General features: G+C 41.1%; 1 protein-coding gene across 1 annotated transcript in view; it reads right to left on the bottom strand.

Moving 5' to 3' along the window:
* Positions 1 to 26,934, bottom strand: part of LOC145347729 (nardilysin-like) — a 97,787-nt gene that overhangs the window by 11,562 nt on the left and 59,291 nt on the right. Inside the window, exons 22-29 of the mRNA XM_080195472.1 lie at positions 24,079 to 24,244; positions 20,425 to 20,456; positions 17,786 to 17,924; positions 17,093 to 17,140; positions 13,872 to 13,924; positions 12,361 to 12,444; positions 9,205 to 9,295; positions 3,535 to 3,651 (exon numbers count right to left, since the gene is read on the bottom strand). Of these exons, the coding sequence (XP_080051598.1) occupies positions 3,535 to 3,651; positions 9,205 to 9,295; positions 12,361 to 12,444; positions 13,872 to 13,924; positions 17,093 to 17,140; positions 17,786 to 17,924; positions 20,425 to 20,456; positions 24,079 to 24,244 (730 nt within the window). The remainder of the gene's footprint in view (positions 1 to 3,534; positions 3,652 to 9,204; positions 9,296 to 12,360; positions 12,445 to 13,871; positions 13,925 to 17,092; positions 17,141 to 17,785; positions 17,925 to 20,424; positions 20,457 to 24,078; positions 24,245 to 26,934) is intronic.

The following is a 26,934-nucleotide window of genomic DNA, read 5'->3' as shown; positions in this document are numbered from 1 at the left end:
TCTGGAAAGGGTGCAGAGGAGGTTTACCAGGATGTTGCCTGGCATGGAGGGGCTGGGTTACGAGGAAAGGTTGGAGAAACTGGGACTATTCTCCTTGGAAAGACGGAGATTGAGGGGGGACATGATAGAGGTATATAAGATACTGAAGGGAATAGATAGAGTTAATAGTGAGAGACTGCTCCCTAGACTGGGTACAAACACGAGAGGTCATGATTTAAGGGTGAGGGGGGAGAGGTATAATTTGGAAGTGACAGGAAGGTTCTTTACGCAGAGAGTTGTGGGGGTATGGAACGCGCTACCGAGTAAGGTGGTGGAGGCAGGAACGTTGGACTCGTTTAAGGTTCAGTTAGATAGACACATGAGTGAAACGAGGATGGAGGGTTATGGTAGGGGTTATTAAATAAGGTTAGAACCTCGGGAGACACCGGAAAAGCAGGCTTGTCAGATTAACGTTTTTGTCTTTTTATTCTGCAGGTGGAGGTCCACCTCGTGTCAAACGAGGGGCATGCACACGGTGGGTCGTGCGTGGGCTGCTCTTGGAAGTTCCGGGAGTGGCCTAGTACTTCGTGTCGGTGTGTGTGCGCTTGATCCTGGACCGGTAGACGGGCGCCGCAACAGCTCAGTGACTAGCACTGCTAGCTGTGCAGATACATGGATTTGGGCCTGTGTCTGTGGGAGTTTGCGCATTCTCCCTGTGGTTGCGTGGGTTTCCTCCGGGCGCTCCGGTTTCCTCCCACACTCCAAAGATGTGCTCTTAGGCTGATTGGCTTTACCAAATTGACACTATTCTCCCCTGAATCTGGCTAAGTTAGGGGTTCCATTCGTAGACACGCAGGGTAGAATAGGTGTAGGGTGATGCGGCGGCGCGGGCTCGTTGGGCCGAAGGGCCTGTTTCCCGTGCTGGGTTGTTCTTTGTATTCGTGAACAGCCTCTACCAGGTCGCCTCTCAGCCTTCATCTCTCCAGGGAGAAGAGACCTAGCTCCCTCAACCTATCTTCATAAGGCATGCCTCCCAATCCAGGCAACATCCTTGTAAATCTCCTCTGCACCCTCTCAATAGCTTCCACTTCCTTCCTGTAGTGAGGCGACCAGAACTGCACACAGTACTCCAAGATCTACAGTATTGGTGACAAATGGGAGGATCAAAGGCTGGACAATTAGGAGCTTAAGTCAACTTGGGAAAGCACCCACCCCCACTAAACTCCACCCAAGAAGTGTACACAAAATGAAGCTGGGTTAGAAGAGGGTTTGGAGAATGAGGACTCAGAGAGGCACATGTAAGTGGTCAGGCCTTTTATGTGATGTGATTGAGACAGAGTTGAGAAGCCTCATGAAATAGGTAGATTTTGGGAGAGAAGTTTATATGAAGGATGAGGTTGAGGAATTTGGGAGACCATTAAGGATCAGGTTTTGCTCTGTGGAGGCCTGAAGGCAAATATGGGCAGGAACACAGGATATCAGTTGAAAATAAGGAATTTAAAGCAGATGTGAGAATGATGAAATAAGGCAGGATGCATCAAGCAGCAGAAGATGTCAGAGAATTAGGGGCAATGTGTTGTGGTGATAAAGGCCAAACTGCCCTGGAACACCTGGATAACAAACACATCAATGTCAGACTCCTAATGGCTACGGCTCAGCCTTCAAAACCATTGTTCCTACAAAACTCATCTCCAAACGCAGTGGCCTGGGCCTCTGCTCTTCTCTGTGACTGGATCCTGAACTTCCTAACACACAGACCACAATCAGTAAGCATACACAGCAACTTCTCCTCCATGATGATCCTCAACATCAGTGCCCAAAAAGGCTGTGTTCTCAGCCCCCTATACTATACTCCTTTTACAGCTATGACTGTGTGGCCAAATTCCCTCCAACTCAGTTTTCAAGTTTGCTGATGACACCACTGTAGTGGGTTAGATCTCAAACAATGACAAGACAGAGTACAGGAATGAGATAGAGAATCTGATGAACTGGTGCGGCGACAATAATCTCTCCCTCAATGTCAACAAAACAAAGGTCATCGACTTAAGGAAGCGTAGCGGAGAACATGCCTCTGTCTACTTCAACAGGATGAAGTAGAAAGGGTCGAGAGTTTTTAGGTGTCCAGATCACCAACAACCTATCCAGGTCCCCTTCACTACCAACACGACAGTTAAGAAAGCCCACCAACGCCTCTACTTTCTCAGAAGACTAAGGAAATTTGGCATGTCAGCTACAATTCTCACCAACTTTTACAGATACACCATAGAAAGCTTTCTTTCTGATTGTATCGCAGCTTGGTATGGCTCCTGCTCTGCCCAAGACTGCAAGAAACTACAGGAGATTGAGAATGTAACCCAATCCATCATGCAAACCAGCCTCCCATCCACTGACTTTGTCTACGTTTCCCGCTGCCTCGGCAAAGCAGCCAGCATAATTAAGGACTCCATGCACCCAGTCAATATCTCTTCCATCTCCTTCCTTCAGGAAAAGATACAAAAGTCTGTGATCATGTACCAACTGACACAAGAACAGCTTCTTCCCTGCTGCCATCAGACTTTTGAATGGACCTACCTTGCATTAGACAAAAACAGCTTTCTCATGTAGGGTGAGGGAAATCTGTACAATTTCACGTTGTGAGCAGCACGGTGGCACAGTAGTTAGCACTGCTGCCTCACAGTGCTAGGTACCTGGACTCAATTCCAGCCTCAAGTCATTGCCTGTGCAAATTCTGCACATTCTACCCATGTCTGCGAGGGTTTCTGACAGGTGCTCAGGTTTCCTCCTACAGTCCAAAAATGTGCGGGTTAGGTTGATTGGCTGTGCTAAATTGACCCTAGTGTCAGGGAATAGCAGGGTAAATGTGTGGTTTTATGGGACTAGAGCCTGATGTGATTGTGATTAGTGCAGACTCAATGGGCTGAATGGCCTCCTTCTGTACTGTAGGGGTTCTATGACCCTAGCTGTAACTGTAACACTACATTCTGTACTCTCTCATTTCCTCCTTTATGAACGTCATGCGTTGTTGGTATAGCGCGCAAGAAACAATATTTTTCACCGATTACTAATACATGTAATAAATCAATAATAAATCAAACCAAATCAAAATCACCACGAGGGAACGTGTTTAAAAGTATGGCCAGCAGGGTAGTGCAATAAGTATGGAACGAAACATCACCAGTTAAATGGAAAACACCAAACAATGGATAAAAAGCACAAAAAAGGGAACTTTAAAGTATTCTCTAGCACCCATCCTATTACTTTTTTTCCAGAATTAAAATCTAATAAGCAATAGTAAAAAGTGCTGCCTTTCCATTTCTAAATTCTGTAAGTGGAAGTGAAGCAGTTAAAAACAGTGGTATAGTGTATTACGGAGCCAATGGGCCTGATTTTACCATTTTGATTCCAAGTGCTGAATCTGGGCGCAATTCAGATCTGACTTGGAAATCTGCTCTCAGGTGCCCCCATACGCACTTTAATGCACTCGAAATCATTTGGAATATAATTCTGTCTAGTTAAGTACACTTAATTGGCTTATTTAATATTTTAATTAAATACCTCATGGATAAGCCTGTCAAAGAGATATTGCTGTGTAAAAACTTCATCCCAGTTTCTGTCGACTTCTTCTCCTAAATGCGTATCTTCACACAGTTTAAGCTTTATTAATGCTGTAACCTATTAAAATGGAAAACATTAGCTGTCAGTTTGTGGTCATGAAATGTTTAATTTTAAACACAGGATACCCAAAACCAATCTTATATATCGTACTCACCAAACTGTGTTGCTCTCAACACAAAAGGAAACAAGATAAGGAAAACCACTGGACTATATTGCAGCTTGAACATTTGACTTGTAGGGCATTATAATCAGCATACAGCACAGAAACAGGCCATTCAGCCTAATTGGTGCTTGCCGACTATGGTGCCCTCCCAGTTGATCCCAACTCCCCACGTTTGACCCATATTCTTAGAACATAGGACAATACAGCACAGTACAAGTCCTTTGGCCCTCAATGTTGTGCCGAGCTATGTCCAATCCCAAGATCAAGCTATCCCACTCCCTATCATTCTGGTGTGCTCCATGTGCCTATCCAATAACCGCTTGAAAGTTCCTAAAGTGTCCAACTCCACTATCACAGCAGGCAGTGTATTCCACAGCCCAACCACTCAGTGAAGAATCTACCTTGGACATCCCTCCTATATCTCCCACCATGAACCTTATGGTTATGCCCCCCTTGTAACAGCTACATCCACCCGAGGAAATAGTCTCTGCACGTCCACTCTATCAATCCCTCTCATCATCTTATAAACCTCTATCAAGTCGCTTCTCATCCTCCTCCGCTCCAAAGAAAAAAGCCCTAGCTCCCTCAACCTTTCGTCGTAAGACCTACCCTCCAAATCAGGCAGCATCCTGGTAAATCTCCTCTGCACTCTCTCCAATGCTTCCACATTCTTCTTATAGTCAGATGACCAGGACTAAACACAATATTCCAAATGTGGTCTCACCAAGGTCCAGTATAGTTGCAGCATAACCCCACGGCTCTTCAACTCAACCCCCGCCCCGTTAATAAACGCTAACACACTATAAGCCTTCTTCACGGCTCTATCCACTTGAGTGGCAACCTTCAGAGATCAGTGGATATGAACCCTAACATCTCCCTGTTCCTCCACATTCCTTAGAACCCTGCCGTTGACTGTAATCTGCATTCAAGTTTATCCTACCAAAATGAATCACCTTGCACTTATCAGGGTTAAACTCCATCTGCCACTTTTTGGCTCTATTATGAATTATGACTTGTGTTTTCTAAAAACTTTCTATCCTTCCCTAATAAATCGTCAAACTCTAAAGTTAGCACATGCATTCCCAGAACCAACAGATCAGATCAAATCTCTGCAATTCTCTAACATCCAGGCATGAATGCCAATGGACCAATTAACTAAACACAAGAAGAGGCTGAAATCCCCATCCTCAAATGATGAGGAACTCAACAGATTAGTGCAAACAACACGGCCAAAGCATTTTCAGCCAAAAGTGCCAAGTGAACGATTCAACTTGGGCTCCACTTGAGATCCCAATCTTCATGGATGGCAGTCTTCAGACAATTTAATCCACTCCTCACGATATTAAGAAATGGTTGAAGGCACTGGATACAAATGGACCCTGACAATATCCTGTCTATAATACTGAAAACTTGTGTTCCAGAATTAGCCATGTCCTTAGCTCAACTGTTGCAGTGCAGGCATCAACATGACAATGCAGAACATTGCTCAGCCATGCCCTGTCCACAAGAAGTCGTCTCAACATCAAGTTAAAGTCCAACAAGTTTATATGGCAGCAAACGCCACTACCTTTTGGAGCGCTGCTCCTTCGTCAGGTGAGTGGGAGTTATGATCACAAACAGAACATATAAAGATGCAAACTGAATTTACATGAATAATGATTGGAATGCGAGTCTTTACAGCTAATCAAGACTTAAAGGTACAGACAATGTGAGTGGGGAGAGCTTTAAGCACAGGCTAAAGAGATGTGTATTGTCTCCAATTAGTGAGATTTTGCAAGTCTAGGCAAGTCGTGGGAATTACAGATAGTATGACATGAACTCAAGATCCTGGTTGAGACCGTCCTCAAGTCTGCAGAACTTGGCTATCAGTCTGTGCTCAGCGACTCTGCGCTGTCGTGTGTTGTGAAGGCTGCCTTGGAGAATGCTTACCCGAAGATCATAGGTTGAATGCCCATGATTGCTGAAGTGTTCCCCAACAGGAAGAGAACACTCTTGCCTGGTGATTGTTGAGCAGTGTTCATTCATCCGTTGACGTAGATAGGCATGGTCTCCCCAATGTACCATGCCTTAGGACACCCTTTCCTGCAGCGTATCAAGTAGACAACGTTGCTGAGTTGCAAGCAAATGTACCATGTACCTGGTGGATGATGTTCTTACGTGAGATGATGGCATCCGTGTCGATGATCCGGCACAAAGTCTGGTTGTTCAAAGGCAAGAAGTGGGAGTTCTCGCCTTCAAGTGCACAACGTAAGAACATAAGAAATAGGAGCAGGAGAAGGCCATCTAGCCCTTTGAGCCTGCCCCGCCATTCAATAAGATCATGGCTGATCTGAAGTGGATCAGTTCCACTTTCCCGCTCTCTCCCCATAACCCTTAATTCCCCTGTCTATCAAAAACCTATCTACCCGTGACTTAAATATATTTAGCGAGGTAGTCTCCACCACTTCAACAGGCAGAGAATTCCAGAGATTCACCACCCTTTGAGTGAAGAAGTTCCTCCTCAACTCTCATCTAAACTGCTCCCCCCCTTGTCTTGAAGCTGTGCCCTCTAGTCCTGCTATCCTTTCTAAGTGGGAAGAATCTCTCTACCTCTACCCTATCCATCCCCTTCATTATCTTACACGTCTCTATAAGATCCCCCCCTCATCCTTCTAAACTCCAACGAGTTCAGACCTAGTCTATTTAGTCTCTCTTCATAGTCCAACCCCCTCATCTCCGGTATCAGCCTAGTGAACCTCCTCTTGGACGCCCCCTCCAAGGCCAATATATCCTTCCGCAAGTGCGGCGACCAAAACTGCACACAGTACTCCAGCTGCGGCCTCATCAGTGCCCTGTGCAGTTGCAGCAAGACCTCCCTACTTTTTTATTCTATCCCCCTCACTATAAAGGCCAACATTCCATTCGCCTTCTTGATCACCTGCTGCACCTGCAGACTGGGTTTTTGCAACTCGTGCACAAGGACCCCCAGGTCCCTCTGCACTGTAGCATGCTGCAGCTTTTCGCCTTTTAAATAATAATCTCTCCTACTATTATTTCTGCCAAAGTGGATAACCTCACACTTGCTAACATCTGCCAGGTCCTCGCCCACTCGCTCAGCCTATCCAGATCTCTCTGCAGTCAAATGTCAAACAGACCACTGTCCACAGCAAACTGCCAGCCTTCAGGAGAACTGACCATGACACACACAACCTTGCAACAGCAACCTCTGCAAGATGTGCAGGACCATCAACACAGATGCTATCATCTCACGTGAGAACACCATCCACCACGTACATGGTACATACTCTTGCAACTTGGCCAACACTGTCTACCTGATATGCTGCAGGAAAGGATGTCCCAAGGCATGGTACATTGGGAAGACCATACAGACGCTATGATAATGGATGAATGAACACCACTTGGCAATCAGCAGGCAAGAATGTTCTCTTCCTGTTGGAGAACACTTCAGCACTCACGGGCATTCAGCCTCTGATCTTCGGATTAGCGTTCTCCAAGGCGGCCTTCACGACACACGAAAGCGCAGAGTCGCTGAGCAGAGACTGATAGCCCAGTTCCGCACACGAGGAAGACCTCAACCAGGACCTTGGGTTCATGTCACACTATGTGTAACTCCTACGACTTGCAAAATCTCACTAACTGTCCTGTCTGGAGACAATACACATCTCTTCAACCTGTGCTTAAAGCTCTCTCCATTCACACTGTCAGTACCTTTAAGACTTGATTACCTATAAAGAATTGCATTCCAACCATTATTCATGTAAACTGAGTTTGTGTTTTTATATGCTCTGTGATCAGAACTCCCACTCACCTGACAAAGGAGCAGCGCTCCGAAAGCTAATGGCTTTTGCTACCAAATAAACCTGTTGGACTTTAACCTGGTGTTGTGAAACTTCTTACTGTGTTTACCCCAGTCCAATACTGGCATCTCCACATCATGACTGTCCACAAAAATCAGGACAAATTCAAGCCAGACAGTTACCACCCTATCAGGGAAACTAAACAATTGTCAAGAAGTGAGGAATTGTTGTAAGATTTGTACCATTAAGAGTGTGCACCAAGGCATTTTTAGTTTCAATAACAACGGCCAAATGCTAAATTCCAATAATGTCGGACATGTCCCCAGGCTTTCATCCAAATTCTAATACAACATTTCTTAAAAATTCATTGATGGGATGTGGACATTTTGGCTGGGCCAGCATTTATTGCTCATTCTTAATTGAACTGAGCTTCAACTGAGTGGCTTGCTTGGCCATTTAAAAGTTGATCACATTTCTGTGGATCTGGAATCACATATAGGCATAAACAGATGAGGATGGCAGATTTACTTACTCAGAACTTATGAAACATAATAAAATAAAGGTAATACGACTAACTTAAAAGTCTTTACTAATATTTTTCTAAAGAATGATCTTCACATAATCCAATAAAGGAGAAGTATTTAAAAAAATTAAGCCATCACTGGAGGAGCAACTCAAATTTGAGTGAATCAACAACTTGCATTCATATCAACATCCTTAACATAGTAAAACATTCTAAAGCACATAAGCAGACAAATTTTGATACTAAGTCAAAGAAGGGCAAAGAGTTATAGAGAGGAAGTTTCAGAGCTTTTGGTGAGTATATGCACAAGAGGCCACAGTTGAGAAATGGAGAATTCCCATAAGATGGTAGAGCTGAAGACAGATGCAAGACCATTGGAGGATTTGAATATCAGAATGAGAATTTAAAAATTGAGGCTTTGGTGAACCAGAAGCCAAATGTAGGTCAGCAAACAGAGGTCACTTGGTACAAGTTAGGTTTAGGCAGCAGAGCTTTGGACAAGCTTAAATTTATGGAGGTTGGACAATAGAAGGCCAGCAGCAGAGCATGGGGGTACTTGACATAACAGCAGAAATAAGGATTTCAATGCCAAAGTGGTTAAAAGAAAGGTGGAGACAATGAAATCAAAGATGGAAGCAGGTAGCCTTCGCATTGGAAGCGCAACATAAAAAATCTTTGCCTTGGAAGCTCCAGGTCAGATAGGAAGCAAAGTTGTGAACAACCTGGTTCAGACAGTCCAAGGAAAAGAGGCAGAATTGCTGGTCAGCAAACAAGACTTTTGGCATGGGTACAATTGTTTGATTTTTCCCAATAATTGGAAGAATTTTTGTCGGAGGCAGGATTGGACATGGGACAAGCACTCAGGTAACACAGAGGCAGTTGTGGTGAGGTAGAACTGGGTGTCACAGAATTAGATGTGGTGTCTTGAGATGATATCATAGATGAAAAACAGCATACTGCAGATAAATTCAATGTCACTGAATGTCATTTCTTTAACAGTTTAATTCATTGTTTTGAAATTAAAAAGATGTATTGAATGGATGAGATCCAAGCAGAAAAACTGGCATTCATTCTCTAACATTTTACATTTTCTTTGAATTCTTTGTAATATAGTTAATATTCCTCACCTGAGTAGAGAAGGCCTCTTGGCTCATTGTTGTTAGCTTTATATAAAAGCTGTTAAGAAATTCTTCAATTTTCTTGTCTACTAGTTCAGTGCTGTTTAGGATTTTAAAGGCAATTAATAAACTGAAATCACAGTGGCATTGGGAAAATTAGGATACATTATATGAAAATATAAAATTCCATTTAGATGTAACTGTTCAGAGTGAAAAGGGAATATCTTAAATTAAAATAAATTACTTGAACGAACACAAGGTGATCTTACAAACTATCAAGGAGTCCAAAGTGCATGTGAATGAAGTTTGACACTTCATGCAATGTCACAAAATGGTGAGGACTAACCCCTAACACCTCTTCACTTTGGAATAAGTCTGGACCTTCACTTTAAATTTACACAGCTATTGTAAGCATTGATACAAATTGTTTTTTGACTTGCAAAATCTCAAGTAATGGAGAGAATACAAAACATAACCTATATCAACATGCATTACATATAAAAAGTAAAAAGATTCAGCTAGGTAATAATGATTATTTCCATATCTCGATACTGCAAAATAAAAGCTAGACAATCTGAACAATAAATTAAAGCTTTAAACAAGCACTGCATTGAATGTAAAATGAGGTATTACACTTTAAAATTTAATATAAAACTGATAACATCTTTTTGACAATATATTAAAATAAGCTTTGATTTCAGGAATTGGGGAAAAGTTCATGTTGGTGACATAGTGGGTGCTCTTCTGAAGTGGGATACAAATGCTTTACTGAATACAGTAAAATTGCATCTTTAGCTTATATTGAGTTGTAATTGGTATCCTCATATACCAGAAATGTTGGAGAATGCAGGATTTAGTGAGGGGAAAGAACTGAGGGAGGTCAATGTTAGTAGAGAAATTGTGCTGGGAAAATTGATGGGACTGAAGGCAGATAAATCCCCAGGGCCTGATAATCTACATCCCAGAGTACCTAAGAAAGTGGCTCTAGAAATAATGGGTGCATTGGTGGTCATCTTCCAGGATTCTATAGACTTTGGAACAGTCCCTGCAGATTGGAGGGTAGCTAATGTCACTCCAATATTCAAAAAGGGAAATAGAGAGAAAACTGGTAATTGTAGAGCATTAAGCCTAACATCGGTAGTGTGGAAAATTCTCAAATGCACTATGAAGGACTTTATAAAAGGAGCATTTAGAAAGCAGTGGCAGAATCAGACCGAGTCAGCGTGGATTTATAAAGAGGAAATCATGCTTGACAAATCTGTTGGAATTCTTTGAAGGTGTAATTAGTTGACAAGGGGGAGTCAGTTGATGTGGTATATTTGGACTTTTGTAAAGTGTTTGACAAAGTCCTGCATAAGAGATTATCGTGCAAGATTAAAGTGCATGGGATTGGAGAAAGTGTATTGAGATGGATAGAAAACTGGTTGCCAGAGAGGAAATAAACAGTGGAAATTAATGGGTCCTTTCCAAATTGGCAGGCAACAACTAGTGGGGTGCCAAAAGGATTGGTGCTAGGACCCCAACTAATCACAATTTATATTAATGATTTCAATAAGGAAACAATCTCAGTGTGCAGATGATACCAAGTTGAGAGGGAGGGTGAACTGTGCTGAGGATTCAGAAATCCTTCAGCATGATCCGGACAGGTTGGGAGAGTGGACAAATCAGTAACAGATGCAGTATAATTTGGATAAATGTGAGGTTATTCATTTTGGAAGCAAAAACAAGGCAGCAGATTATTACTTGAATGGCTGTAAATTGGGAGAGGGGAGTGTGCAGTAGGACTTTTTGCACTATCGCTGAAGGTAAGCTTGCAGGTGTAGCAGGCAGTAAAGAAGGCAAATGATATGTTAGCCTTCATTGCAAGAAGTTTCAAGTACAGGAGCAGGAGTGTGTTATTGCAATTATACAGGGCCTTGATGAGGTCACACCTAGAATAGTGTGTGCAGTTTTGGTCTCCTTTTCTGAGGAAGAATGTTTTTGCTCGAGAGAGTGCAGCGAAGGTTTACTAGGCTGATTCTGGGGATGAAGGGACTATGTATGAGGAAAAATTGACTAGGTTAGAACTGTTTTTGCTGGAATTCAAATGAATGAGTGGGGGGGGCGGGGGGGTGAAATCTCAGACTTATAAAATTCTAACAGGATTAGACAGGGTAGATGCAGGAAGTGGTTTTTGCTGGTGGGGGTGTCCAGAACCAGGTAGCAAGTCTGAGGATACAGAGTAGACCATTTAAGATGGAGATGAGGGGGCATTTCTTCAGCCAAAGAGTGGTGAGCCAGTGGATTCATCACCACAGGAAGTTAGTTGATGCTAAAACATTGAATCTATTTAAGAGGCAGCTAGATATAGCACTTGGCGCAAACAGGATCAAAGGTCACGGAAAGAAACCTATTGAGTTGGACAATCACCCATGATCACGATTAATGGCAGAGAAAGCTCAAAATGGAAGAATGACCTCCTCTTGCTCTTATCTTCTATGTTTCTATGCAATCTACCCAGCCTAGGGCTACTTGTGTCAAATCTGGTTAATAATTGGAAGTGCTCTACTGCACAATTATATCTTTTTAATCACAGTAAATCAAGCACTTATTTAGTAGATTATTTTTTCCAAGAGAAGTTATACTATCCACGTAGTCAGAAGTGATAGGACAATGCTTAAGAATTTCCTACACAATCCCTGCCCTACTATAAAACTGCAGAGACAGTGGAGCAAGAGTAATAATAGGAAACGTGAGAGGACATACTGCCTATCCTTCCCTTCGTTAGGCATTTAACTTGCCCAATACAATGCACAGGCAAGAGAAAAATGCCCATATATCCTATATAAATCTAACCCAATGCCTATTTGCTCGGTAACAATTCCAGCAGGAACAGCTGCCTTCTTTTATTCCATGCCTGCTTCAATTTTCTCTAAGATATCAAAATGTGCAATTATTAAAATGGAATACAGAAGCAAGATGGAATTAAATAGAAGTGACACGGAGCAGAAGATTGAAAACGACAAGCCCTTCAGTTCTTCCAAATTCAAAACTGTGGTGTGGGGGGGATTGCATTTTACATCATATTTAGAATAGCCTTTCTCTAAAATTAACATTCAAACTCAGATCACTTCTATAATCTTAAGTAACCCAAAGACATACTGATGGAACAGAATATAAACTCACTTGAACTTTGTGGCTTGCGTTTCCACTGTAATAGAAAATCCCAAGATTCCAGATGTATTACGGCAGGAAGGATACACATGGTATCTGAAGCGCAGGACATAAAAGTATAAGACAGCTAGTGTTTTAAAATAATAAAAAAGTCAAAATATATTTAAAAAGTTGCTTGTTCTAGTTATTTTTAAAGGTGGTGAATAATTTTGATACAGGTTAGACTTCTTTCAGGGCACAAGCAGAGGCCACAGTTTTAATAACCCATCACATTAGCCTTAGCTGAAATTAATTCAACTGGAGTACAATTCTTTAAGAGACTTGCTTGCACCTGGAAACCTATAAAGTCACTAACCTGGGAAATATAAATATTAGGATAGATACAGTAGTGTTATGAACATGAGTAACAGCACTCAAAGATCAAATGGAGCTGAAATTTATTTGCAAATTTTCTCAACCAGTAGCAAACTTGTCAAAAATTTTCCAAATCATTAAGTATCATTAGAAAATCCAATGAACTTTTATCTCATGATTTGCAGAGGCGGAGATAAGGCATACATAAACATTTTAAATTCTTCATAGGCTGAATTTTCAGGATGGTGAGCACAAGGCTTCCAACATCCTGAGAATTCCCCCTGGCTCTAATAGGCCCGTTGCCATTCCATCTGCCCATCGATGGAAGTCGTGCCTGAGAACTACTGGTCAATCAGATTGGCCATCTCCAGACCGTCCAGACAGCGTCGCAGTGCCAGAAAATATATTGCAGCACCGTGGCAGAGTCTTAGTCCCAGGACCACACCTCAGTTAAGTAAAAGGAGTTTGGGGATGGATGGGTAGAAAATTCCCAAGTTGGGGGAGGGGGACAGGAGCTGGTCAGGGAAGGTCCAGAGCCGTCCCAGGTCCTCGAACCAAGGTACCTTAAGTCTGAAAGGATGCCCTCCACATTTCCCACCTCCTGTCAACCTTTTCTATTTGGCATCATAATCCAACCGGCACCCACCAGCCTAAAAAATGAAGGTTGGGCAGGAAAAGACCCTTAATAGCAATATGGGCAAGCTTCCTATCCGAGGACCTGCTCACCCCACCTTAAAATTGCATCTGATTCTCCAAGCAACCACCTCAGAATCTGCTGGGATCTACGTTAGCTTAGATGCAAGAAGCTAGTTCCTTATTACTGTCTCAGTGCTCCACTCAACATCCTTTCTTGTCGTTCAAGCTCTGGTTGCACCATTCCATAGATTCGTGTACCCCTATATTCCCAATGTTTTGGCATCAATAATCAATTACCTAATTTCCCATTCTAAACTGTGAAACAGGACTTTTATTAATCTTTCCCCTTCAAACCCCCAATCTTTATTTCATAATTTGCCTAGACTTCTCCGTTACTCTTTTTAGTCTTCATGGTCCTGCAACACGGTCTGTCTTCTTTCAAATTATTTTCTCAATAAATTGGAAAAAATAACTTGGCTGGTAGAGACCCAGATATTATGCATATTGTTCTGCACGAGGAGAGAAATACTTACCCAAGTGTTTCTTTTGTCCTTAGAAAATCAAAACAAGGCTCTTCCATGTGCATCTGAAATCCAAGTAGAAAAGCCTCAGCAAAAGAAAAACACCCTCTGAAGCCTTTTTACGTTCCCTTACATTGTACTTGTTTTACTATTATGACACAAGTAATGGGTAAATGTTTATTTGAGTTGATTTAAAATTTAGCTTCTATTCCAACAAATGTGACTGAAATAAGGATATCAAATTGGTGTTGATTTATGTTTTGTTGTTGCTGGGATGCAACTATCACTGGCAAGGACACCCTTACTTGCCCATTTCTAGTTCCCTTAGTAAATTCCAGGACATTTCCATCTTGAATAGTTGCAAATCTTTGCATTATTGTAGTTTTTTTTAATATTTGTTCATGGGATGCAGACGTAGCTGGCTGGCCAACATTTATTGCCCATCCCTAGTTGCCCTCGAGAAGATGGTAGTGAGCTGCCTTCTTGAATTGCTGCAGTCCATGTACTGTGGGTTGACCCACAATGCCATTACAGATGGAATTCAGGATTGTATGTCTGCGTTAAGAAAGAACTTGACTGAAGTGCAACTGATTGGTGCATAGATACAGACAAAAGGTCTCAAATTTGAGTCCTAGTTTGGGGCTGATTTAGATTATCCAGATTGTGTGTTAGGGGAATTTCACAGTGACTTCATTGCAGTGTTAATGCAAGCCTACTTGTGACTAATAAATAAACTGTTAACATAAGAACATAAGAAATAGGAGCAGGAGTAGGCCATCTAGCCCTTCGAGCCTGCCCCGCCATTCAATAAGATCATGGCTGATCTGTCGTGGCTCAGTTCCACTTTCCCGCCCTCTCCCCATAACCCTTAATCCCCTCTCTTATCAAAAACCCATCAACCCGCGTCTTAAAAATATTTAGCGAGGCACCCTCCACCACTTCAACGGGCAGAGAATTCCAGAGATTCACCACCCTTTGAGTGAAGAAGTTCCTCCTCAACTCCGTTCTAAACCGCCCCCCCTTTATCTTGAGGCTGTGCCCCCAGTCCTACTGTCTTTTTTGAGCGGGAAGAGTCTCTCCACCTCTATCCTATCCATCCCATTCGTCATCTTATACGTCTCAATGAGATCTCCCCTCATTCTTCTAAACTCCAACGAGTACAAGTGTAGTTTATTCAGCCTCTCCTCATAGCTCAACCCCCTCAACTCCGGTATCAGCCTAGTAAACCTCCTCTGCACTCCCTCCAAGGCCAAAATATCTTTGCGCAGGTGCGGCGCCCAAAACTGCACACAGTACTCCAGCTGCGGCCTCACCAATGCCCTATACAGCTGCAGCAAGACCTCCCTACTTTTATATTCAATCCCCCTCGCTATGAAGGCCAGCATCCCATTCGCCTTCCTGACCACATGCTGCACCTGCAAGCTGGGTTTTTGCGGCTCATGCACAAGGACCCCGAGGTCCCTCTGCACCGTCGCCTGCTGCAGTTTTTCGCCCCGTAAGTAATAGTCCTTCCTACCATTCTTCCTACCAAAATGGACCACCTCACACTTGCCAACATTAAATTCCATTTGCCATTTCCTGGCCCATTCGCCCAGCCTATCTAGATCCTTCTGCAGACTCTCCACACCCTCCGCACAATTTGCCGTTCCCCCAATCTTGGTGTCATCAGCAAATTTCGACACCCTACACTCGGTTCCCTCCTCCAGATCATCTATATAAGTGGTAAAAAGCTGAGGCCCCAGCACCGACCCCTGGGGCACTCCACTAGTCACCATCTGCCAATCCGAATAGCACCCGTTGACCCCCACTCTCTGCCTCCTATTTGACAACCAATCCTCTATCCACGCTAACACCCTACCCCCAACTCCATGTCCCTCGACCTTCTGCAATAACCTCTTGTGAGGTACTTTTTAACTTTTTACAACAAGCTCTGGTTATCCCGAGTTAGAGAGGAGACCTCCAATACATACTGGAAAGTGTGGTGATGTCAAGACCTTCACTTGAGGACAGAGCATTGGGTCAGGCTGCCAGGTTCATGATACACCCTCAAAAGTACATTGAAAAATAAATTATAGATTAGCAAGTTTTATATCAGCTGTGGAGAAAATGTTTTAGATGATAGAGGCCAAACTGATGGGTCGGTTGGAAAATTTAACCTAAGTTCCCTCAATGTGGAATGCCATAAGCATAGATAAGGGCCATGGGTGGAGGGGGGACTCAATGTTAAAATGGCGGCGTGGGCTCGTTGGGTCGAAGGGCCTGTTTCCCGTGCTGTGTTGTTCTTTGTTCTTAAAGAAACAATGAATATTGATTCAGGAAAGAAATGTCCTGCATAATCAACCTACTTTTGCTATGACATTACTGAGCACTGAACAGGTGAAATGTAGTTGGCAATTATTTGTTTTTTTCAAAAGCTTTTGACAGGATTTTACAAGAGAAATTGATGGCCAAAGATTTGGGATGGGAAATAGAAATTAAGTTGTTGGACAGAATATTGACTTCAGAATTTCATGAAGTAAAATTGTTCACATTTTTAAGAATAGGCTACCTTTTCTTTTTTAAAAAAATCTGTCCTTGCATAGTAGACAGTGCTAGCAAGGTTGCATTTATCCAAAGTTACCCTGAAAAGCTGGTAGTGTATATTCTCCCTAACCATTATACTCACCTTGGAACCTCACTCTCATGTAGATATACATACATACTAAATAGAGATATATATATTTATATGATGATCACTGGAACAAATGTGAAATGTTATAAAAATAATTCTTAAATAGTCACTCGCTAATACAGAACTTGAATTTTGCTGAAAAAAGATGTTGAAGCTTTTTCAGCAATAATGTTTACACAGTTATTAGGACAAAGACTGCTTTCTACTACAAGGAGCAGATTTCTTTGTAAACTAAAAGGAGAATTTTTTAAAAGTATGGACAGTCTTGAAATGGTATTAAAATCGACAGTTCCAAACGAAGAGCAAGGAACAGTAGAGGTCAAGAGGCCAAACGAATTACATATTTGCTGTAATTTCTAACAAACCTAATGTAACAAGCAAAATCTCCTAGATTTGCAAATAACATAATAAAGGTGAGGGAAAATGTCGACATTTCACTAATATTTAACATTGAAAAGACCTACTGGCGATAACATACTAGCAATCTCAGTAATTCTTTCAACAATTGATATATTTAAAATTCTAAAACCACCAAAAAAAAAGCTTAGTATAACTCACTTACAATAAGTAGTTCCATGAGTGCATAATCCTTTACTCTCCGAGGACCTGACTGAAAAGTAAAATGACCATATTAAGGTAAGCAACTTTAAACTGAAAGGCAACAGCTCATGTCATCAAGTGTGCTTAAAGTTGATATCTGCTTCTATTATGTATTTAATGAAGTTCATTCATAATACATCATCCAGCTTTGTGAACAACTTTCCACACGGCAACAAAGCTAATGTTAAAATGAAATTTACATTAAAATATTCTCCGTAAAAAATATCATTGTAACAAAGAAATACGGGGAAAAATTATCATAGAATGTGAAGATCATCAACTGGTGTTGCAATCACCTTTTGAATACAAATTGTGTGAAGTTTGGATGCTAGTGCACTGTTTTAATAAACACATAAATATTTTATGATATTTAAAGCCTTTTGACTCTGCTATAGAGTTATGACTGCATTTAAATGAGTATTACACTGTAAAGGTATTCAATAAAAGTTAGTTGAAGTGTGTAACTACATACTACTTTCAAATATCTGAGATAGGTTATATGAGGAAGTGCTGAATGAATGCTAATTATGCCCTCAAGGAAAAACACATGACTCATCATCAAAGTGTTATTCATGACAGGTACGCGTCAGTCACACTGAAGAGCTGAAAGAACTAAAATGAAGTGAAAAACAATAGATTACTATGAGTGACCCACCTGGTAATAAACAGTGACCTCTGAATTTGCATCAGTTTTGTTCATAGATCTTACTTTGCACACATGTGGTTTATTTGGTAGTTCCACCACCTTGAACTGAACAGGTCCTGGCTTTGTCAATGGCTTGCACTGCAGCTTTCTGTTATTTAATTAACATATTTCTTATTCATTGAACAAAAGCATGGTAATCAGTTGCAATTTTAAAAAAAATTATGCACAAGATAAGTAAATATATATTCATAAACATAAATAATCTCTAATAATTAGAGGCAAGCCAGTTTAACATCAGTGGTAAAATTTTAGAAACAATACTTAAATAAACTACTAACATTTGGAGAAGTTTCATTAATTAAGGAGAATCAACACTGATTTGTAAAAGGCAGATCACATTTGATTCATCAAACTGAATTTTAGTATCAAAGATCAATGAAGACAATACATCGAATGGTGTCAGTATGAATTTTAAGGAAGTGTTTGACAAATTACTGCACAAAAGGCTAGTTTAAAAATATTTTTGGACTGGAAAATGGTAGACAGTCATATTCTGCAAGAGTCAATACTAGGACCACTGCTTTATTGGTGTACACAAATGACTTGGATACTCGAATAGAGTAATATTTCAAAAATTGGCAAAACCACCAAAACGGGAGATGACCATTAAACATTGGAGCAGAATTGACCATTCAACCCACTGAATCTGCTCCTTCTTGAAAAAGATAATGACTGATCTGATATAATCCTCAGCTCCACTTTCCTCCTTATCCCAGTAACCCTTCGTTCTCTTACTAATTAAAAATCCACACAAATCAGACTTGAACATAATTAATGACTCAGTCTCGACAGATCTTTGTGCTAAAGAATTCCAGATTTACTACCCTCAGGAGGAGAAATTCCTTCTCATCCCTCTCTTAAATGGGCAACCCTTACTCGGAAATTATGCCCTCTGGTCCTAGACGTTCCCACAAAGGGAAACAATCTCTCAGCATCTACCCCAGCAAGCCCCCTGAGAATACAATGGGGGCAATTTTACCAAAAACATTCTAAGTGTCGAACAAGCATGAAAATGGGAGAGAATCCTGCCGACTTTTAGGGTGAAATCTCAGTCACAATCATTTGGTACTTAAGCAAAAAAAAGCCCAAGTGTGATTGTCATCACTAGGGGGCAGGGCAGAGCCTATTCTCACTGGGAAGCCAGCTGCTGAGTTCTAGGCATCCCAATCTCCCAGTGCACTGAGGACCTTGACTAGTGAGCAGGTAAGTGCAAGTGAGTCTGGATGATAGCATCCAAGACTCACTAATTATATTTAAAAATAATGGTACTGAATACTGAATAAAAGGCACAAAGCCTCAGGCAGATCAGTGCCAGCATCATTGCCAAAGGTAAAAAGCCAGACACAAACCTGATCTTTTGCTTTTCACCCAATCTTACCAGCTTGCCATGACCAGGACAAGCTTCTAATATCACCTCCTATTTGTTTTAATAATGCCACACGTCGTTCTTCTAAACTCTAGTGAGCACAGGCTCAACCTACTCAGCCTCTCCTCAAGAAAATTACTCCGTCCCCTGGATCAACCTAATGAATCTTTCAGTATATCAGAAAGATATACTGGCACTGCCTCCAATGCCAGTATATCTTTCGTTAGATAAGGGGATCAAAACTGTTCACAGTATTCAAGGTGTGGTCAACTAGTGTCTGATATAGTTTTAGCAAAGATTTCCCTATTTTTATACTCCATTCCCTCTGAATTAAAGGCCAACATTCTCTCCCTATTGTCTGCTAAAGCTGCATGCTCGCTTTTTGTCATTTATGCACGAGGACCCCAAAATCCTTCTGCACTAAAGCTTTCTGCAGATTTTCTTCATTTAAATAATATTCAGCTCCTTTATTCTTCCTACCAAAGTGCATAACTTCACATTTTCCGAAATTATATTCAACCAGCCAACTTTTAACCTGTCTATATCCTACTATAGACTCTGTGTCATCTTCACCACAATCACAAACAGTTAGGCTATTAGAATTAAATATTGAGAAGTGAGAGGTAATGCATTTTGCAAAGGGATAGGGAGAATTGACATATACTTCACAATTCTAAGAGTATGCAGGGGAAAAAGAACCTGGGGTCACAGGTCTTTGATATCAGCAACACGTTGAGAATAGTTGGCAAGGCATATGGGACCTTGGGCTTCTTACATAAAAGTTGTACGTACAGAAGCAGGGAAACTATATTGAACCTTTAAATAACTCTAATTGGGTCACAACTAGAGTACTGCTCCTAGTTCTGGTCTCCAAATTTTAGAAAGATGGGGAAGTCGTAAAGAAGGTGCAGAGGAGATTTAACAGAATGGTTCAAAGAGATATTAGAATTTAGCTACAAGGTTAGGTTGGTAAAGCTGGAATTGTTCTCCTTGGAGAAAAAGAGGATACAGGAAAAATCTGATGGCGTGTATAAGCTTGTAATAGATTTAGATAAGGTAGACAAAAAGAAAAGCTTTTTGAATTACCTGACGGTCAAGGACTGAGTAACATAGTATACAGAATATTGTGTGATGTGTTGGAATAATACCAGCAAAGAATCATTATGAATTTAACTTTTATACAGCAAGTTCTTAAAATGTTAAGAATTAACAAAATACTTACTTCACAACATAATTTAGAAATTCAATAGATTCCTTGGGGGAGAAAAGAACTGTTAGTTTCATATAACAAACTCATGGTTATTAATCAAAAAGCAATGAAGCAATTTGATTACATTAATCAAGCAAACTTACTGCATACAGAACATTAAGATATTTATATATTAAATATCCTTTGCCAGAATGAATTTTTAATATGGTTAAATGTCAGTTAGTTGTCTTCCCAGTGATATAATTGTACGCTAACACATGCAGCTTCCCACACAATGAAGTTGGAAAATCACTGATTTTTGGCCTTATTTAGCTTCTGCTAGACAGGTCCTTGAGATATCCACAACTGTCTGGAGTTAGATCACATGTCAAGAGTTGAGAGGGAACAAAGGTACACACCAGAAATGACAATAACTTGTATTTATATGGCAACCAAACCTCTCAAAGTATTACACAGTACTACCAACTCTGGGTCAAGAAAGACCTGTACCAATGAGATAAGGGAAAAGGTTAATAGTAGCATGGCAAAGTCTCAAAACTAGTAATATTGGAGAGGGATCTCCGAGAAACACAAGCAATCTTAATGTAAATTAAACAGGGAGGAAGGAGAGCATAGGAAAGAAAAAGGGAATTGATGACAAGGCAATGAATGGGGTTTTAGAATAAGAGACTAAAAAGTTGAATATAGAGGGAGAGGAAATCCTACTAAAATGAGCTAAGATGTGTGAACAAAACATACATGCTGTTCATGATAAAACAAGGAGGTTGAAAGCAATCATGCACTGGAGCAGCAAGACAAGGTAGGGATTACTGGAACATGGCTGCAGAAAATCAAGACTGGGAACTGAGCATTGCAGAGTATAACATTTAAAAAAAAAAGAGGGGGTGGAAATAGTGATGTGAATAACTAATTATTCAGGATAATATAATGGCAATTGAAGAAGAGTGCAGCTATCAGCAAGACAAAAATAGAATACATATGGATATAGATAAACAATTAAAAGATTAATCATACTAACGGATAGAGTATACGGAACACTAAATAGAGGAAAGGAACAGAAGGAAGAAATGTGTAGATAAATTAGGAAATTGAGTAAAAAACATAGAATAATAATGGGGAATTTCAACCTCCCAGATATTAAATGGACAGCAGAGGCAGGTAATGATGATAAGGGAATGAATACATGAATCCTTTCTAATTGATTCCATGAAAAACCCAAAAAAGGAAGTTTCTCCATTGGATCTGGCAACCAGAAATGAACCAGAGAAGATAAGGGAAATATAAATAGTTGGAACATCCAACCAACAAAAACCATTGTACAGTATACTTAAGATGATAAAGAAGGACAACCATATAAAACTAGGTTAAATGATTAGAAAAAAACTGATCTGGTGGGACTCAGATTAGATATTGGGAAAATAAAACTGGCAATCAAAGATGTAGAATAACAATGGGGACTACTTTAAAAGTGTTCAACAGAGTGCAGAAAAATATATTCTACAAGAAGGAAAGAGCAAACTGAAGCTACTGAGACTCTTTTGTTCAATGAAGACATAAGGGAACAATTGAGGGTTAGGAAAAAGGTATACATGAAATACATATCTAGTAGAAGAATGCATGCTAATTGAGAATGTAAAGAGATTAGAAGTCAAAAAATAATTAGCAACTCAAAGAGACATGAAATCAAATTAATAAGGAACATACAACAATACAGTAAAACATTTTATAGGTACAATGAGTTGAAAGATAAAAGCAAATTACTGCAGATGCTGGAATCTGAAACCAAAACAGAAAATGCTGGAAAATTTCAGCAGGTCTGGCAGCATCTGTAAGAAGAGAAAAGAGCTGATGCTTCGAGTCCAGATGACGCTCTGCCAAAGCTGGGTCCAAAATACAAAGAAAGGTTGGAATGGGAATATGAGCACTAAGGGATGACAAGATAATGCCACAAGTAACGAGAGAGAGACTGCAGAAATATGAAATAATTACTTCACTTCAGTATTCATCAGGAAGTTAGGGCAGGTAGACATTAAATACCATGATGAATAATGAGATATGTTCATTTAAAATAACAAAAATGGATACACTGAATAAACTAATCAAAAAGGGTTAAACCTCCTGTTGGAATGCATTCACAAAATTTAATATATTCTAAGAAAGATACAGCAGAGGCATCAGCATACACATTTAATAATTTAATTTAACAAAAGGTGTAGTGGTGGGGTTAGCAGATTAATTAATTATTTAAGATGGGAGACGAAACATGTTCAGAGAATCCTCAAAAAATAGAACAAAAGAACATCTAGAAAAGAGAAATATAATGAATAGTCAGCGTGGATTTCAAAAAGGGAAAATATTTTGCTTGACCAACCTTGTTGAAAATTTAAGGTGTTCGAGTGGGTAGACAACGGTAATGCACTACATGTAACTTTTCTAGATTTTTCTTCAATAAGGTGCCTTCATGTAGACTAACAAAGTCAGAGAATGTGGAGTCAGGGAACAAGTGCCTGAATAAATTGTGAGCTGGTTTCAGAAAGCAGAGAGCATATGAGTAAAGAATAGTTATTCAAAGCAAAAAAGTGGTGGGAAGTGGTGTTTCACAAGGGATCAATGGCAGGACAATTGCTGTTTATAATTTTTATTAACAACGTGAACTTTGGAATCAAATGCACATGTTCTATATTTGCAGATGATGCCAACATTGGAGGAGAGGATAGTTAATACTGAGGAGGGCTGCAACCAATTAAAAAGGATATAAATAAACTTGAATAATAGGCAAATAATCAGCAGGAGAAATGCAGTATGTATAAATGTGGGTAGTACATTTCATCAGAAAAAGTACAGAGGTCACTTATTGGTCAGAAGGTACAAGTGGGTAGAAGAACAATGAGATCTTGGAGTACATTTATACCAATCTCAAACAGTGCCACTGGTTAGCAAGACCATAAAAGAGCAATCCAAATTCAAGGGAGATTATGCTGAACATGGTCAAAATTTGGGGTGCAGTTCTGGTCACCATATTATAAAAAAAATTTGGACTGGGCAGGAGAGAGAATGCAGGGATGATATCAGAAATACACAAGTATAAAAATCAGGAAAGGCTGAACAACTTGGGTTTTTTTCCCTCTTGAAAGGGGGAGACCAAGTAGAGATATTTAAATTTATGCAGCGTCTTGATAGAATGAAAACAGAGAAAATATGTTCAGTTGTGGGCAAGAGCATAATTAGAACACATCAATATAAGAGAGTGACCAAGAAATTCAATGGTGAATCCAGAAGAAACTGCTTTACCCAAAGAGTAGTGAGAATGTGGAACTCACTAACACAGAGGAGTGGTTGAAACAAATCATAAAAATCTATATAAAGGGAAGCTTGACAAGCACGAGGGAGAACAGTATAGATGGCTGCATGTAGAGATTTAGATGAGGAGGGATGGGAAGGGGCTCTGCTGGAGCATAAACATAGGCATGAACTTGTTAGGCTAAATGGCCTTTTATGCAAGTACAGAGTACTGACACAAGTTTTCAACAAATATTAATATCCTTAGAATAAAGACATCCCTCGCGCTGTTACATTTTCCTTTTTGTCTTAGAAATGCTGATGTATATTCAAAGCTAACAAGAAAAAAACTTCAGCTGGTTAAAAATGTCACAATAAAAGAATTACTTTGCATGTGAAATTTCCTTGAACTAATCCTTCCACAAAAAGTTGAGATTTGAAATTCTTCACAAATGACATCAGTGCCTCAATTGTCAATCCACCTTTCATCAATGTTTGGTGCTTTTGCATCAATGACCACCGTCCATGTTCTAGAATTAATAGACGTAAATCTCTGCAACAAGACAACACAACAAATGATATTTTTAATGATAATTTACTATCTGGAATGAAAATTTCTGCTATTATTACAACCAGGTCTAGGATACTTTGGATCTTTCCTTCCTTTCCTAAGCATTTGTGAACACTGTCAGGTGCTGGAGTACAATTCCACATATGTTAGAGCTACTGCAGTACCCAAGTCAAGTGTTGATTTTTCACAACTGAACCTCAGCTGAGAATCAGTATGTTAGACATGGTGAAGAGGATTAGGCTCATGAAAGTTGAAACCTCATTATTAATTTACCTTTTTTTAAAAAACTAGTTCATGAGATGTGAATGTCACTGGCAAGGTTGTTGCCCCTTCCTAATTGTCCTTGACAAGGTACTGGTGAGCTATCATTCATCTGGCGTAGGTACACAAGTGTTGCTAGGCAGGAAGTTTGAGGATTCTGACCCAGTGATAGCAAAGGAGCAATGGTATAATTCCAAGTCAGAATGGGGTATGACAGGGGAACTTGAAGACAATGGTTTTGCCATGCATCTGCTGCTTTTTCTTCACGGAGGAGGACGTGAATAATTTGCCGGGTGTTAGCGATGGAAAGGTGGTAGGACTGGAGGGTCTTAATGACATTACTGTTACTAGAGAGGCGGTGCTCGACAGACTGGAGGGGCTCATTGTGGACAAGTCCCCAGGACCAGATGGAATGCATCCGAGGGTTCTGAAAGAAATGGCGGAGGTTATAGTGGATGCCTTGGTAGTTATTTTCCAGACGTCGCTGGATTCCGGGGAAGTGCCGGAAGATTGGAAAACGGCTAATGTTACGCCGTTGTTTAAGAAGGGTGCCAGGCAAAAGGCAGGAAATTATAGGCCGGTTAGTTTAACGTCTGTGGTAGGTAAAATGTTAGAATCCGTCATTAAGGAGGAAATTGCGAGGCATCTTGAAGGGAATTGCTTGATAGAGCAGACGCAGCACGGTTTCATTAAAGGGAAGTCGTGTCTGACAAATTTACTGGAGTTCTATGAGGATGTGTCTAGGGCGGTGGATAGAGGAGAGCCGGTGGATGTGGTCTTTCTGGATTTTCAGAAGGCGTTTGACAAAGTACCTTACAAGAGGTTATTGCAGAAGGTCAGGGGACTTGGAGTTGGGGGTAAGGTGTTAGCGTGGATAGAGGATTGGTTGTCAAATAGGAGGCAGAGAGTGGGGGTCAACGGGTGCTATTCGGATTGGCAGATGGTGACTAGTGGAGTGCCCCAGGGGTCGGTGCTGGGGCCTCAGCTTTTTACCATTTATATAGATGATCTGGAGGAGGGAACCGAGTGTAGGGTGTCGAAATTTGCGGATGACACCAAGATTGGGGGAACGGCAAATTGTGCGGAGGGTGTGGAGAGTCTGCAGAAGGATCTAGATAGGCTGGGCGAATGGGCCAGGAAATGGCAAATGGAATTTAATGTTGGCAAGTGTGAGGTGGTCCACTTTGGTAGAAAGAATGGTAGGAAGGACTATTACTTACGTGGCGAAAAACTGCAGCAGGCGACGGTGCAGAGGGACCTCGGGGTCCTTGTGCATGAGTCGCAAAAACCCAGCTTGCAGGTGCAGCAGGTGATCAGGAAGGCGAATGGGATGCTGGCCTTCATAGCGAAGGGGATTGAATATAAAAGTAGGGAGGTCTTGCTGCAGCTGTATAGGGCATTGGAGTACTGTGTGCAGTTTTGGGCACCGCACCTGCGCAAAGATATTTTGGCCTTGGAGGGAGTGCAGAGGAGGTTTACTAGGCTGATACCGGAGTTGAGGGGGTTGAGCTATGAGGAGAGGCGGAATAAACTAGGCTTGTACTCGTTGGAGTTTAGAAGAATGAGGGGAGATCTCATTGAGACGTATAAGATGATGAATGGGATGGATAGGATAGAGGTGGAGAGACTCTTCCCGCTCAAAAAAGACAGTAGGACTAGGGGGCACAGCCTCAAGATAAAGGGGGGGCGGTTTAGAACGGAGTTGAGGAGGAACTTCTTCACTCAAAGGGTGGTGAATCTCTGGAATTCTCTACCCGTTGAAGTGGTGGAGGCTGCCTCGCTAAATATTTTCAAGAAGCGGGTTGATGGGTTTTTGATAAGAGAGGAGATTAAGGGTTATGGGGAGAGGGCCGGAAAGTGGAACTGAGCCACGACAGATCAGCCATGATCTTGTTGAATGGCGGGGCAGGCTCGAAGGGCCAGATGGCCTACTCCTGCTCCTATTTCTTATGTTCTTATCCTTCTAGGTGATAGAAGTCATGGCTTGGAAGGTGTTGTCAAAGGAGGCCTAGCAAAATGCTGCATGGTCCACGCTGCCACCACAGTATCCTGGTGGCAAAGGGAATTAATGTTTTATGGTGAGCTGCTGAGTAAGCAGGGTGCTATGTCCTAAATGTTTTTGGAGTTGCATTCATCCAGGCAAGTACAGAGTATCCCAGCAGACCTATGCCTTACAGATAGTGGACAGGCTTTGGGAGACAGGTGGTGAGTTATTTGCCAGATAATATCCAGCCTCTGACTTGCTCTTCTTGCCATAGTATTATATAGCTGGTCCAGTTCAGTTCCCTGTCAATGATAACCTTCAGACATAACACACCAGGGATAGGAGCAACATGAGATCCTGAGAGAGAAACAACATAAAAGGAGGCACCTGAAACTCCACTGGTGGAATATAGAAATTGGAGAACAGA

This window comes from Carcharhinus amblyrhynchos, chromosome 9 (genome assembly GCF_965287045.1).
Source record: "Carcharhinus amblyrhynchos chromosome 9, sCarAmb.v2.hapA, whole genome shotgun sequence".
NCBI classification, from domain to species: Eukaryota; Metazoa; Chordata; class Chondrichthyes; order Carcharhiniformes; family Carcharhinidae; genus Carcharhinus; species Carcharhinus amblyrhynchos.
This window is presented reverse-complemented; position numbering and strand designations above follow the sequence as displayed.